The 16,543-nt window shown below is 44.6% G+C and overlaps 1 protein-coding gene across 1 annotated transcript in view; it reads right to left on the bottom strand.

Moving 5' to 3' along the window:
* CDKAL1 (CDK5 regulatory subunit associated protein 1 like 1) overlaps nt 1-16,543 on the bottom strand; it is a 596,376-nt gene that overhangs the window by 462,480 nt on the left and 117,353 nt on the right. Inside the window, exon 5 of the mRNA XM_066579425.1 lies at nt 4,306-4,402. Coding sequence (XP_066435522.1) covers nt 4,306-4,402 — 97 coding nt within the window. The remainder of the gene's footprint in view (nt 1-4,305; nt 4,403-16,543) is intronic.

The following is a 16,543-nucleotide window of genomic DNA, read 5'->3' as shown; positions in this document are numbered from 1 at the left end:
CCCTACCTATATCAACTGCACTTCCCCAGCTGACCTTGCTTACAGATTTACAATAGTGATTCAGAGACAAAGCGTTTAATGTGAAACATGTTCCTTAACGCGGCAGTAATACATACGCCGGCCGAAGGGGAATAACACTTTACCACGAAATGCAGAACACAAAATAAATCCGGATTCCGCAGGGGCCAAATAGTAGAAGGTAGAGTCTGAAACTTTTTAGACTTTGTCTTCTTTATATGAAATGCTTGTATTTATAGTTAGAGGAAACAACTGTAAACTTTTGGAGCCAGTTCTAGCCCACAAGGAGCCACCCTGACGGCTTCTAGAAGCTGAGTAAGTAGAATGCTCAGGCATTAATAGAAACATGTAGGAAGGTTCTGGGCACATTGGTTGCCGGGCTCTTGGCTATAAAGACCCTTTTATACGATGTGATCATTCGAAAAATCATTTAAACAAGTGAAAATGAACAATAATCGTTCAGTGTAAACAAGGCCGACGATTGAAGGATAAGTTCGTGCACTGTTCGTTCATCGCGGGACACCAGCTGGAAGCGCCGAGAACAACGCAGCTGTTTGCATATTCAAAACAGCTGCTTTGTTCTCTGAGCTATCACGGCGGAGTGCCACTCCGCCTGCATAACTCGTAAGTAGCTAATTAGCTACTTAGAGTTATGCAAATATAATCGGTCAAAACTGTCACTCAAACTGTCGTTGGAGCGATTTTTGAGTGATCATCGTTCCGTGTAAATGGGCCTCAATTCCAGAGTACTTACAGCCTTATATCTCATAATCTCCATACCATGTTTACAAGGGTCTGGCAAGCTGCGATAGTAGTCTTCATATCATATTAAACAGTGACTTGAAGAGCGAAGACCATACAGCACCTCATATTTCAGCTTTTACACTAGTATATAGGAAGCGTAACTATTTATTTATTTTTTAACTAGTACAGGAGAAGAGAGGGGTTACAGACAACAAAGTATAAGGCCAGGCGTTCAAAATCCCCGCCCTGTGGTTAAAAGGAACCTGTCATGTCTCCACAGCACCATAAACTAAGTTATGGAGCGGTTAGGGACCGTGACATGGAGCCGGGTGATTTATTTTTCAAACTCACCGTTGCTTCAATGGTGTTCCTCTCTGAAGTTGGTGCACAGCACAAAATCTGACTCTTTTCAGAGCCCCGTGCTGTCCTATACAAGCTTATGGGAAAGGGCACATGGCACAAAAATCTGACTCTTTTCAAAGTCCTATGTGCGCAAATTTCAGAGGGGAACACCAATGGATCATGGGAGTTGTCCCTGTCACGTTCCTTATCAGCACCATAGCGTGACAGGTTTCCTTTAAGACTTCACATCTGTCTTATGCCGGCTGCACACGGCCAAGCTGGATTCCACATGCGGGCTCCGTCAGCAGATTCCAGCTATGACCCCACCCGGCGTACCTGTTTCTTCTTTATTGCGGATGACCGTGAACGCTCGCTGTCTGTCATGCACAGTACAGATTATTTTTTATTTAACATTTGCTTTTCCTGAACCCGTGGCCTATCTGCAATGTCATTCGTGGATGGGCTGCGAGTCAGACGGCTTCAATGAAAGCCGTCCGTGCGGAGTCCGCACGAAAATAGAGCATGCTGCGAATTTTCCTCCACTTGCAGAAATGGCAAATCATTATGCGAGTGTGAAGAAGAAAAAACCAGTTTACATAGCATGCTTTTTACTGTATACTCTGCGGATCCTCCATGCCGACGCGGACCGCGGATTCTACAGTAAAAATCTGTCTGTGTGCTATAAAGAAATTAATCTTACCAATCCGTATTTCTTCAATTGTTTTGTATCAGTGATACATTCTAAAGGGTAAACGTCTCCTTAGACAACAAATAAGCTGCAGTATGAATACTCCTTTAAGGCTGGGTCCCCACTGGGCGGATTCCAGGCGGAAATCTCGCAATTTGGCTGCAGCTAAAAACCGCAAGATTTCCGCTGGGAAAGCGCTGCTTCAAAGCCCGTGGCAATTAGCCACAGGTTTTGAAGCGGCTTGGCCGTACGCTTTCCCGTTGCGGTTGGCGTTCCCATAGAGGAGCGCGCGGCCGCAGCTGGAAAAAAAAAAATAATGGACATGCTGCGGCCAGCGAATCTGCGCCGCAGTGCCGGCTTCTGCTTTCTGAAAAATCTTGTCCACGTGGCTGGTTAATCCCGGGATTAGCAGCTGCAGGCGGATTTGCCGCGGAGAAATTCTGGACGGAATTTCCGCTGCAAATCCGACCAAACATCCTCTGTGGACACGCCGTCCTTGGCCTCACCGTGGTCACCCTGTGTCTTCTCCGGTCACAACCCTTACGCCCATCAAGCTCCAGCTACTAAATTACATTCTACAAATTAGAACTTCGCATAGCAAAACTTTGAAGTAACTTTTTTCGGCTTCATTGTTTGGAAGTGGAAAGCAAGTGTAGAAAATAATCAACAGAAATAAACAGACGTTTTCTGTAACATCCTACAAACTATTTCGAGCAAACAATCTGCAGAGACAGCCTGGCCCCATGAAGATGACATAGGTGTGTGAAACATTAATGCCAATGAGAAGCAATCATTTATACCAACTGCCTGCACAGCATATGGGAAGCGTTTCAGGGGCCGGGACTTGAAATTGGCACTTATTATGGAAGAATTTATTAGTGTTTAATTTAAAAACCCTTTATAAGCCAAGGCGTATAAATAACACACTGGCACCGCCGACAAATATTACAGTTTTGAGTGGCAAAATCATCATCCACGCATCCAGTGCCAGCACTGAGCAGAGGTCTTGTCGATTCCTGTGTTACAAACATGTCAATACATGTAACCCCAGTAGAAAAATCCTGCAATGTGGTGCACAAGTTGGGGAAGTGAACCCGATTCTGTAAGAAAAGCAGGATAACATTGTAACGTGAAACTCTCAAAAAGTCCAAAGCCTTCAGAAAACCACCCCTTAAAGGGGAGGTCCAGTTCATAACACTAGCTCTCTCCAATCCAATTTTATTTATTTGGGGTGAGAAAGCGCATTGATCAGTCATGATCAGTTATGATAATGTTATTAGCCATGTTCTTTAAATTAAACTTGAGTTAATATGTAGATTACACATGTATATTGCACTATGCAGGACAGAGCTCCGATGTCTGAGATCTCCTCTGCATAGTGTTAGAAACAGGAGTTGGACCTCGCCTGATATGGGGGCTAAGCAGGGAAAGCTCAATGTTGGACAAAGTCCGCCAGTGGCTTATAAAGGGTTAAAAGCTGTTTATATTGAACTTACTAGTATACTCTATACTTGCAGCGCTCTCTTCTGCAGGATCACTGAAGCGATGCCCGTTTGCTCCGCCTCCTCATCCCAACCTGACAGTACTTTGCACCATAAGAGGACTTCATATGGAGGGGCATGCGACAACAGACGTCGCTCAGCCTGCTCTACTGACTACGAAGAGCTTGAGTACGTGTGCGGTTACATGCCTCCATATGCCATCTTATGATGGGAGGAACAGTCATGACAAGATGAGGAGACGGGGCTGTGGTCCCAGTAATTCTACAGAAAGGAGTACATTAGTGATTTAGTAAACAGATTTCCTAAACCTCTTGTAATATTAACCCTTTGCAATCCAATTTTGTCTTCAGGGTTTCCTAGGGGTTTTTCTCTTTCTGCTAGAGCCAGTACTGTGATATAGGACATGATGGAGAGGTTCCCGACAACAGAGCGGCCAGTAATATACAGTAAGAATACCCTGACGGGCGTCTTCCAACATCGGAGCTGTACAGCCTTCAATCAGAATGTCTTCACATGTCAGACAGTGGATTGGAAAGGGTTAAGTGGCAAACCACTTTAACCTAGACCGGATTTCCGTTGCAGATTTCGGTCCCATCAAGCCGTATTGCTATGCGTACTGACCATCTTTTTGGCGAGGGTAACCGCTTACAAGAACTCGCAACAGCATTTCAATGGAATTTTTGAATGGTCGCATCAAAGAAATGTCATCGTATAACACAAAGTGCACCCTGGGGTCTGAGCATCCGCAACTCGAGAGAATACACACCAAGATGATACAATTACAACGTCTTTCTCAGGAAGTCAGAATGACGGCAGCATCATACAAGGTTCCTATTTTATGTTGCTGACAGCATTTAAATGTCCTCAATTATTGCTGTTCTCAGGTTAAAAACATAATCTAGGATCATAATTAGCACCTTAATTAATTTACAGTCTTCACTATGAATCGTAAACTATTTCTGAAGTTATCCGTGTCCTGGAGTGGACCCAATCAGAAGTCTGTCATCTTACCCCAATTATACTGAGGCCTTTCAGGTAGTCTTGCTTTGGCTGAGCTTGAGGGACGCATCCAGCTAGGACAACCTTTTTGTTCTCCTCTTGTGCTTTTCTGCAAAATGATAAATTAAATGGTTATCGAACATGAAATTATATTCTGGATTCACCAATTTCATCTTGCAACAAATTCTTCATCATCAACATGACGTTTTACAATGTTCAGGAGATGCAAGTCTACACAAACGTTGACTAAAGGCTGGTAGCACACTAGTGTATTTTGGGCCCGAGTGCCGTTAGCCTAATTCCATGGCTAGCATATAGGCCCATTAGTGCCTTGGGGCTATACATATAGATGTTTTTTCACACAATCCCATGGCTTGCAGGAAGACACTCATGGCATGTCTCGTTTCAGTACGTTGCGCAGACAAGAAGTAGGACATGCCAATGTGCTGTGTTCGTTAATATCGGACAGAGTATGGATTGGTGTCTGTGTGCTGTCCAATGCGAGTTGTGAACATGTCTCTCGGGCACAACTCACAGTTATGGCTATTGTGCTCCTAGCCTAAGGATCAGGAATACTATATTTCTCCTTAGGGAGAGCACCTAAAAAGGTGAGCGAGTGAGAAGACTTATAAGGCCATTCATGCTCCTCTGGGTAATATGCAAATAAGGGAGATGGAACAATACCTCAGCAGCGCCACCTATTGGATGGCAGCATTCCTGCAAGTCAATGTTAGACTCTGCCTTTCAATAGGTGGCGCTGCAAAGGTACTGTTCAATCTCCCTCATTAGCCTGAGGGCTAATGCCCACGGCTGGATTTCTGCCGTGTTATGCGCGGGGGAAATCCGTGGGGGTACCCCGGAGCTATTAGGTTCTATTGAACCTGATAGCTCATTGTAATGCTGCGGAATTCAGCAGTGTGAAACAAAGCGTGGCATGCTCCATTTGCCGCAGTAATATGCGCGGCCGGCTTCCATTGTAGTCAATGGAAGCCGGCCGCCACGCTATACTTTCGCTGTAGAACAGTGGAAGTATCGTGTGAGTACGCGGACCCACCGACCACGTCATCTGACACATGCGCACCGGCCCTCCATGCGGGACGTGTACAGTGGATCCGGAGTGGTAAGTATGGAGGTTTTGGGGGGCGCTGTGGCGGACTCCGCTGCAATATTCCGCTGGCAGAGTCCGTCACGGCCGTGGGCATGAGCCATAAGGGTCTTAGCATTATTTTTCTGGACAGTTGTATTTCTCTCCTTCTTTGCGATGCACAGGAAGCTCCATTAGTCGCTGTATTCTCCCCCCCCCCCCCCCCCCCCCATTTTATCACCATAGAAGACAAATGGAGTCTGAAGAATACAGTACTTACGCCTTACACTGTAGCATCATATTTGCGACATGGTAAAAACATTCATGACAATATAGATAAAAACACGTATGAAAAAACGCTTGAAGAAGAAAATACGGACAATACTGAGAAACCCTTTGAAAATGCACAATTTGAATGAAATACAGCAAACACAATGGGGTAGATTTACTACTGCGCCAGTGAGCAGTCTTACAACATTTGAACCACACTGACCAATGTGGTTTTAGAGACTTTTGCGACTTGTTCAAAAAGGGTGTGTTACCTGTGCATCAAAAACTGCAGCAACGTTTGGCGTAAACCGAGCCAATCAATAGGTGGTACAGCGTGAGACGAGACGGTCTAGAGGCTCAACAGATTTATCCTCCAGCATGGGCCACTATGATAAATCTAGCACATTTTAAAACTGGCTAGCTCGTCCAACAACCCTTTTACACGGGCTGACAGTCTTTCAAATGACTGGATGAGCGCTGGTGTCACCACTAAGGTCGTCCGCGCTCGTGCAGAGCGTTTACACATAGAGACTTGCCCCCGGGTCGCTGGCTTCTCGTCCGCTTCTCACTCAGCGCTTCACCTCCTATGGGAAGCGCTGAGCGGGGAGGATTTACACGGAACAAGTCAGCGAGCCAACGATGAAAAGTCGGCTTAACAACCTGTGAACGACAAGAGAGTGATGTCTGTGCATTTACACGGAACGATTATCACTTAAATTCATTCGTTATGTGTAAACGGGCCTTTACTTTGAACTAATCAGACATATCAAGCATATTCTTATCAAGCGTGAGGCTGGGTTCACATGGGGCGTAAATCCCGCGAAACTCTTGCGTAATGACCACAGCAGGATCGCACAGAAACACCGCAAGATTGCCGCGGCAGAAATGCAGCTTCGGAATGCACGCAGTTTGGCGCGGGTTTTGAAGTGTCTTCCCCGCCTGCATTCCACTGTGGCTATCTCTCCCATAGAGCGCAGAGAGGCCGGAGCGGAGACGGCGATAAAACTGACATGCGGTGGCTTGGCCGCAACGGCTTCTCCGCAGCGTGTGGACGAGAGCTTTGCAAATCTCATCCACTTTGCTGCTTTATCCTCGGATACAAATTTCTGGTGGAATTTTTGTGCAGAAAGTCCCCCCCCCCCCCCAAAAAAAAACTCCTTTAACTTTTCAAGTATTGCGCTAAAAAGTAAAACTAAGGAACACTTTACAAGTAGTTGCAGGACAATATTGTCTGGATAGAAGGCCAACAGGCAAACAGGTTTCCGCTACTTTCAGGCACCAATCACATCATTGTATTTATATACATGGATCAATGAAGGATCTTTTATGGTCCATTTGAGGGATCCGTTTTAACCCTCCGCACACAAGCTTAGAATGGATGTCAGTTTTCTGTACGTGAACAGAGACGGACTAGCACACCAAGAAAAGGATACCACTAGATCGCCATTATACCAGTTACACTCAGACCGGTCCGTAGAGAGTGCAAACGCTGCGGATGTCACACTGCAGATTTGTGCCAAGTCCACAGTGAATTACAGTACAAGCATGCAGATGAGCAAATCTCATCCTCATCCCACAGAATTTGTCTGCATGGAAACTGACCAACAGATTTATAGGTCCACAGCATTGAGAATGGATATTGTGGATTTTTACTGTGGATTTAACCCTTGCAATGCAGCAGACTGGCAGATTTTGCTGCAGAGCAACCCTAGTTTTTGCAATAATTCCAAGTTTTGCAGTCTGAAGCCCAACCGTTGAGGTTTATGCGATTATTGCCTTGCACAAAAGTCTCATGGCCGCTACACATAAGCACATAAAACGTAACTGCGCAGTCAGCATAGCGGCTAAATGGACAACTGTGCCAACAACTTAAGTCACAGACTTTAAATTGGTCTCATAACTGTGCGGCTACATTACAATGAAATACACTAGAGAACAAATGTCGCCGATTTAATACTAATTTCTTGTCCTTTTCTTAACATGTTACGGCGGTCAAGCTTGTCATAATAAAACAGCAATGCTAATGTAGTAAGTAAACCGTTACAACCTCGCCACCTAGTGGACACACGGAGAAAAACCATTCTCAATGCCAAAAGGTTCAGTTCTCCACATTTGTATCACTTGGGTTCACTTTAGGCCACTGTTAAAATTTATTATGCATTAAAGCACTGCATAAAATAAGCCATTATGTCCAATGTTATTAAAGGAAACAAAACAAAAAAAAACGTGGATTGTAGCCAGAACTAAATGAACTCAAAGCACTGAGATTATTGCAGTTCATGTCTGGGATTTTACTCTGGTCAACACTGTCAAACATCTTAAGAAAAAGCACAAGCTGTACAGAACAAGTACCGTCATATTTCAGGAGGACCATTAGACCCTAATCATCGCAGGATATGTATTCTACTTTTCAGTTGCTGTGGAAGTAATGGGTGTCCAAAAATATTAGCTACGGAGAGAAAATATAGAACTTATGACTTGTAACGCGAATCATAATAAATTCTACATAAGAGTCTGGCACAAGGCACTACTTCTTTAATCTGGCCTGAAATAATAAAATATATATAGTGCCACCTGTTGGACAGAAATGATACTACACCAATAAGAATTTTAGAAAAGCGAAGGCTTTACTTACAAGGCGGTTTACAGTATACATTTGTTGTACGGGATGGGAAATGTTTCCATAGGACCCTACTGATCCAACGTACGCCATCAGAGTGCCCTTTTGGCACATGTTAGGAAGTGACGTGTCAGCATATTTGGTCAATAATTGACGTTTGCACTTGTATGGCATTCATGTACACACATCGGAGGTATCTGTCAAGCTATTTCCCAAAATCAAATGTAATGCCCCCAAAACAGTGTGGGTAGAACCTAACATGTAACGGTTGGGCATCCATCCAAGTGGCTTACCACAACTGAGGTTTTCAGTAACAATTCGTATACTCCGTTTGCAGGAATCTATGACTTACAAACAGAATGTCTTCTATAGGAGAGGTCAGCCTCCTGGAAGCAGCCACCCTTTACCGTTGGAGAGAAAACAACATTTGGTCATCTGCACATGACTGGAGTCTCGCGAACGTACGGACCTTTAGACTGATTTTTTTTTTTTGTTCCTCTGCCATCAACCTTCCCCGTCAACCTTGAAATCCTAAAATAACGAGAGGCAAAAGCACACTAGGAAAATCAGGAACTTTAGGAAGACTAATGAACAAACAGAACACTACACTGGACACGGCTTCTGCTAATGAAGAACAGCACTTAATCTTTGCTTTACGTGGACTCGAACAGCCATATAAACCTCCAAACGGACAGGACAAGACGGAGATGTCAGCCTCTACTACTTCTTGTCAGTATGAAACTGGGTTCCCAGCTTCTGGCTCATTGACCAACCTGGAAAATAAACCTACTCCATGCCAGTTTCCAGGTTCGATGCCGAGGTGGGTCATCATCGCTCGGTGGCTGTTCTTCCCTGTAGAACAAAAACAATCCCAGATGATAGATTCCTGGAAACTGACTTTTGCTCTTTGGGAATGCAGCCACCTAGTAATAGCTGATGGTAGCCCTCAAATTCTAGATGTTGAACCTCAAACGAGCACCAGCAGTATTTGAATGGATCAGAAGGGCCCCCACTTAGCCATCACCAGAAGTTGCTGCGCTTCTGATGGGGTGGTCATGGAAGGTTTTGGTGCTGATACAGGTTTTCTTAATGCCATCTGGTACAGAGTTCCTCATTGTATTAGTCAAGGCGTTCGGATAACGGGGGTCTTAAAACAGGGAACAAGTTTGCAATGTCCTTACCTTTCTGTGAAGACTTGACACATTAGGATACTCTCGTAAAGCCTACACTAGCCAAAGTGATGGATCACCATCATCCTTAAGTGAACTTGATTGGGGGCATTAAATTGAGCTAGTTTTCAATCTTCCTTTAAGGACCAAATGGAAACTTCCAGAAGTCTTTGTAATCCACGTCTCATTATTATATAGTACAACATTAGCTCTGCTACTTTTGCTGCCACTGCCGATAGACACACTAATTTGATACCTGAAGATGTTAGAGGAGCATCAACTAGAATGAATACGGCAAGAAAACTCAACAGCAATAATATATCCCATGTGGATGAGCATTTGGGAACAGATGGTCTGAAAACTGCTCTCCCCTAGTCTCAGATAGAATATCTGCAGAGATACTGCCCCCCCACACCAGTTCTCTTTTGGTATCCAATGGTTACGACCTGTACACTCCGCCGTTTTACTGGTCGGGCATGCTCAGTCTCTTCTGTAATGAAGGCACAGTCTATACAGTTGTGAATGTGCCCTCGTCAGTGAGATGTCGTTTTTGTACTCTCTGGCAGTCATTTTAAAGAATAATGTAAAAGTGTGAAGGTGGCTAGAAAGCAGCAATGGCAACAGGTCAGCAAAGAAAAAGGTACTGGAGTTCCGTTTGGGGATTTAGATGGACATTAGGAATAATGGCAGCTTTTTCTTACGATAAAATGCCAGGCAGCTGAACGAAAACAGAACGGACCCCATTATAGTCAATGGGGTCCATTTGGTGCTGTTCAGTTCTGTAATAAGACAGTGGATTTTTTTTTTCTTGCTCCCCGAATGGAGCAGATAAACATAACCCCGAGGCAGATGTAAAAGTTGCCTTAGTAGAGACAAATCTTGAAAGCAAAGAATTAATACCCTAGTTACTGGATACTAGCAAAGCACCAGGCGTCTTGGATCTAGCAGGACTCTCTTGGATCCCAGGAGCCCATATCCCTCCTCTCCTGCAGAAGGACTGGTCACCCCATTGGTATGGTGGCATGAGGCTCTGATTAGAGCAGCATCGCATGAAAGGGGATCTTGGGGATAAAAGAGGTGCTTGTTACATGTGTTGCTGGGATCTGTAGGTCTAAGCTTCCTAACAGCACAGCCCTCACAGGGTTAATTGATTGAGCTGGCTGGGTGTGGTACTTCCTGCTAGCCAATCCCCTGGATCTGTGCTCACATATAAACCCAGCTCTTGGTCAGTCTAATGCTGGTCTTGTACTGTTTGGATGTTTCTGTGACATGTGTCATGTTACCTGTTCTGTTGCAGCTTGCTGTGTGATCTGTGCCTTGTGGTTCATGTCCGTTTGTACGTTTATATTCTGTCAGTTTGCTGCGTGACCTGCGATCTTTGTCCTGTTCTGTTGCAGCATTCTGTGTAATCTCTGTCCGGTTCTGCTGGACTCCTGGTTAGTGTAGGGACTAGCAGTATAACCAGGAGCCGTGAAGTGGCCTGCTAGCTTTCACGTTTTGTACAAAATGTCAACTAATACCTGATATTTATATTCAGCTTCCTATCTGTTACTAGTGGTTGCATTTTGGCTGCTGTGTATTCTGGCTCTGTGTGTCCTGTTGTTCAGTCCCTGTCACGTGGCATGGGAATGCATCCTGTTCTGGTGCATGGCTCCTAGGATCAACTAGGGCCAAGATCTGAAGACCGCTGGGCTGCCCTTAATGGGGCAATGCCCCCGCTTAGGTAGGGCCAGGTCAACCTCCCGGTAGCACAGGGTCAGTTGCTTGAAACCCGTGTGAATACTGTGTGCAACCTGTGTGTGTACCCAGTCCTCTCTTGGTCACGATCGTGTGGGCCCCGGGCCTAGTTTGCCCACACGATCATAACAGTGCTGTAAACCATGGTGCACATGTCCTATCTACCCTAGCTACAATATAAGATACAAGACAGCAGACGCAGACATGGCACACGCCACTGAGAAGGATTACAGAAGCTGTGTTTACTTTCTCTAAAACCTGTTCACTCCGCCTAAGTAGAAACATTGCGAAAGAGAGGAAGTGCTGCGCTCACATGTATCTACTACAAACACAATAACTGCAAGTATCACTTCCATGCATCATCGTCCTGACACATCTAACCTTTCTGCTCAACCACAAACAATACGCACTTATCCTTCCACAGCAAGACACTTCTCATAACCATACCTCCTAATGTAAGAGACTAAAGCCCCCTTACAAGACAAGGCTGGAAGGAGTGTACAGCTGTGCATGTCTTTTTACCTTCACCAGACACTGATGACTGACAGCATGCATAGAAGGATATGCCCTCCACCCCTGCAGGCCTTTAAGGGGTATTCCAGGGAGTATACTATTGATGACTTGTTGCTTGGCTTGGTTTACAGTCTTAGGCCTCCTGCCGAACTCCACCTCTGGATTTCGCAGCAAATCCAGCCCATAGTATACTATGGAAAAAACGTGATTTCCTGCCCACAAGTGGAAATACATTGCGATTTTCTGCTCACGGGAAAGAAATCGCAGCATGTTGCGATTTGCTGTGGGGTACACAGTCTGGCTTCCATTGAAGTCAATGGAAGCTGTCCGTGTCGTTTCCATTCCGCAATCATTGTGGAATGGTCGCAGGAGCCACGTCATTGCTAGTGCGACGGTGCGGCGTCCTCTCAACTGTGTGTGTGCCGGCCGGCACATTTACAGCACAAGAATCCACGTCATTGCCATAGCGACAACAGGGCATCCCGTGTACTGTGCATGTGCCGCCCGGCACATTGACAGCACAGGAGAAGACGGAAAAGACGCCGGACAGGTAAGCAGGCCTGGCACCAGGTCGAAGTCCGCTGCAGGAATCCTGCATGCGGGGTCCGACCCGCCTGTGTGCAGGAAACCTTAAAAAGTGCTGACAGGTTCCCTTTAATTCATTAAAAACGAAAACCCCTTTAAGTCACCGCTTTGAAATGACTGCGACACATTTTAGCCTATAATACCCAGCACTTATAATCAGAATACGCACTCCTCCAATACAGAAAGTAGCTGCTAAAGACATTACAGCCACAACCATAAACCAAAGGCAATAAAACTGAGGCCTGCCAGGAAAAAAAATCATATTAGTATTAAATAATGAGCATTCTTCAAAACAGAAGTAGGGAAATACTTTCTTTAAAAATTCAAGGTAGCGCAGGACGGGTATTAGGAAGGCTTTTATCCTTCTGAATGCTAATGAGAAGAATGCCTCATGGAATCTCTAAGTGGAAGGAATAAATACATTTCCCTTACACATCCTTCATATCTTTCAATTAAATGAACTTTACCTTGAACTATCATTTTAATTGCATCAGGACACCGTTTCTGAAAATTTACTGCTTTCTTATAATAATAAAAAAAAGTAAAAAAAAAAACATAATTTACATAACATGCATCTGAACAGTAATGCAATGAGGCGGAATGTTCTTCACTCCCTCCCCAAAAACCAACATGCAAACGAAATAAACCAGCAATAGATTGAAAAAATAAATGATTCAGCAGACAGGTAGGGGTTAACATTCAGAGAATCAGACAAAATATTCTCAGCCACTGACGAGGCGAATGGGAGATAAGCATAAGTCAGATGTGGAAATGCGACCGAGGGGAGAGGAGAAGGAAAAAAAAAATCCAAGATCAAATATTTTATCATGATAGAAATAAATTAAAGCGTGATCAGACTGAACAATCAGTCATTTGCGACAATTCTGCTTGCGCCGCCACTGTTCTCAATAGGGTATTGGAGAGATGATATCATTTGGCACGCTTTATAGAATCATTCAGCTGAGTAGTCGTGGCACGGCTTTACACTATTCTAGGTGGGATTTGGCATCTGAACCCAAAAGGTGGGAAGAGAAATAGCGTTTCATCCGCTGTGTGAATTAATGTGCTGATTTAATTACAGGCTTACGGCATTAATGATGATTCCCCAATGGCTGGGAGATTTACAATAATAGGATCGTGACAGATACATCTCTTCCATCCCAATTTGGGTTCCACAATTTACATTATTTGTCAGCATTATTTCAGACACCTGACTGCAGGGCAGAAGCACCAATTTAAAGCAATATACAAATAAGGCAAAACAAGGATAATGGCTGTAAGGCTGCCTAACCAGAACTCATCCCTATATGGTAAACCCTTTCATCATGTGATCCCTAGTCTGACCAGTTGCCCCCAGAGCTTGCCCTTCAATGTATACAGAATGTCACACATATATAGCTGAGCTTCTATCATCTATCCCAATGTTTCCCAACCTCCAGTCCTCAGGGACCCCAACAGGTCATGTTTACAGGATAGCTTATAGTAAGAACATCTGTCGCAATGTCTGAGGACTGACGATAATTGCATCACCTATGCTGTGGACATCCTGGAAACATGACCTGTTGGGGGTCCCTGAGGACTGGCGTTGGGAAACACCGATCTATCCAAACCCATCTGACAGCTCTCAGGCCACTCCCCCCTTTCCAAGAAGCCCCGCCTCCATTTCTGTATATGTCCCCCACATACAGAGTGCTACTGAAGATATCATTTCGGCCTCATCTATGACACAAGAGCAGTGATATATGAGGGGGTGCTGATAAGTATCGAGGACTGAAAAATAGAGCTAGGAAGCTGAACCTGCCGCACTATTCTACACATTCCCCCAGGATGCACTTGGGACGTCTCTCCTGCAGCTTTTTAAGTCCCTGTAAATAGAATTCTTCCGCCTACTGGTGAAACCACTCATTTGCAGCATTAGTTGTCTCAAAAACAATCCCAAACAGTTGTCCCTTTAGGGAGATTGGGGAACAGATGGTAGTCAGATGGAGCCAGGTTGGGTGACTAGGGTGGATGGGGCATCAGCTGACGACCTAAGGAGGTCAGTTTTGCAACACTGACCCCTGCAGTGTGCGACGGGGCATTGTCATGCAACAGGATGGCACCTTTGCAGAGCTTTCCCCAATGTTTTTCCTTAATATCTTGCCTCAGCTTTGTCAATAACTTACAGTATTATGCTGCATTGATGGTTGAACCCTTTGGGAGGTCAGCGAGCAGAACTCCCTTCTTATCCCAAAAACCGGTTGCCATTTTGCTTCTGCGCTGACCTTTGCACATGAATCTTCTTTGGCCTGGGGGAACCACTGTGCCTCTATTCCTTAGACTGTTCCTCTGTCTCTGGACCACAACAGTAGATCCAGGTCTCATCACCAGTTACCAGTTTGTCCAGTTTCTTGCAAAATGCTCCAGAACAGCCACCGATGTCTCCTCTTCTGTTTGGGATCCACTTGGCTGTAAGCTTTCTCATTCCCAAGTCGTTGTGGATAATGGCACCAGCTCTCTCACCTGATATCCCCAGATATGTAGCAATACTTCTGGCTGATATCCGGCGGTCCTCCATGATCAGGTCATGGATGGCTTTCACATCTGCAGGCAAGGATACGCAGACAGGCCTTCACTGGGTTCTTACTTTTAACACCGAAATGTCCAGTTTTAAAATTTACAACCCAACATTTAACTGTTGCCTATGAAGGGCCGCCGTCACCCAAAGTATGTGACATTACATCCTGGATCTGCTGTGCACCTTTCCCTTGTAGAAACAGGAACTTAATTACAGGCCAGTAATTATCACTTTGAACTGGAAAAAAAGCCAAGTTGGAATCCTAGGTAGTTGATTTTAGCATCATTGGATAAAGACAAATGGACAAGTGCGCCCCACAATTTACAGCTTCCTAGCTCAATTGTTTCTGGGTAAGGCTCAATAGTTATCAGCACCCCCTCATATAGGAGGTGAAGCGCTACAATGATTGGCGGCAGTTCTGAAACGCCTCTAACTATTCTTTTACCAGATGCCACCATCCTATCATCCAAATAAACAGACAATAAACGGACAAAAAAGAAGAAAAAAAAAGATTAGCTACAAATATGACTTGGTATATCTGCCTGTCTTCATGTGAACTCCACAAAGTTGGACTCTACATGTCATCTTACAGTGCCTCGCTCTTTTGTTTCTGCATTACAAACTTCCCCATAGTCTCAGCGGTTTGCATGCGCTCTCCAGGTTCTGGGGCTACAATGCAGTACCTCTGATTGACCTTCTAGTCTGCCCATACCCTTATAAACAGTCTCGTTAACCGAGGCCCAATAACGCTGAGTGTCACACCTTGGCAATAATCTACATGCTGGCACAGAATAGTAGTAGAGGCATCAGAGATACAGAATAGTACTCCCCCGACTCACAGCGCCTGTCTATACCATCTGATGCGGCTTCACACTGCTCCCCCTGCTGGTACAAGCTTATATGGAGACCCTTATCAGGGGGAGGTGGCAGGGAAGTCAGGGATACACAGACTGTGCAGAGAGTTAGGTGACAAAGTTTATGTCAAGGATATCACTTGGGGCCCGTAGGCCAATTTCACACAGGCGAACGCGATATTGGGCCATGAAACTCGACCAGATATTGCAAACCGGGAATGTGCGATTTCACAGTGGGTGCAAAACTTTTAGGCAGTTGTGCAAAAAAAAAAAAAAAGTAAGAATGCCTTAAAAAAAAATATAAGTGTTACTAGTTTTGTTAAATAATATGCAAAGTGAGTGAACAAAAGAGAAATGAAATCCAATCAATATTTTTGGGACTACAATTTGCCTTCAAAACAGCGTTATTTCTTCTAGGTACTCTTGCACACAGTTTTTGAGAGAACTTGGCAGGTTTTTTTTTTTTTCAATAATCATTACGAACCACACAAGATCTGTAGATGTACACTTGCTCAAATCCATTTGTATCTTCATGCAATCCCAGGCAGACTCTACGATGTAGAGATCGGGGCTCTGCGGGGACCATATCACCACTTCCAGGACTTCTCCTTTAAGCTGAAGATCATGCTTAATGATAATGGCTGTATGTTTGGGGCTGTTGTCCTGCTGCATTATAAATATGGAGAGAACCAGATGGTTTTCACACATTACTATATATACACATAGGAACATCTACATTATTGTTTAAAATCCCATGCTGTACCACATACCGTGGGTACAGAAAATATTCAGACCCCTCCACTTTTTTTCAAATTTTGTTAGAGTGGCCTTGTGCAAATTATAAAAAAAACAAAACTAGTT

This window comes from Eleutherodactylus coqui, chromosome 9, assembly GCF_035609145.1.
Source record: "Eleutherodactylus coqui strain aEleCoq1 chromosome 9, aEleCoq1.hap1, whole genome shotgun sequence".
Classification (NCBI taxonomy): Eukaryota; Metazoa; Chordata; class Amphibia; order Anura; family Eleutherodactylidae; genus Eleutherodactylus; species Eleutherodactylus coqui.
Note: the sequence above shows the minus strand (reverse complement) of the source record. Positions and strands in the feature narration are given on the sequence as shown.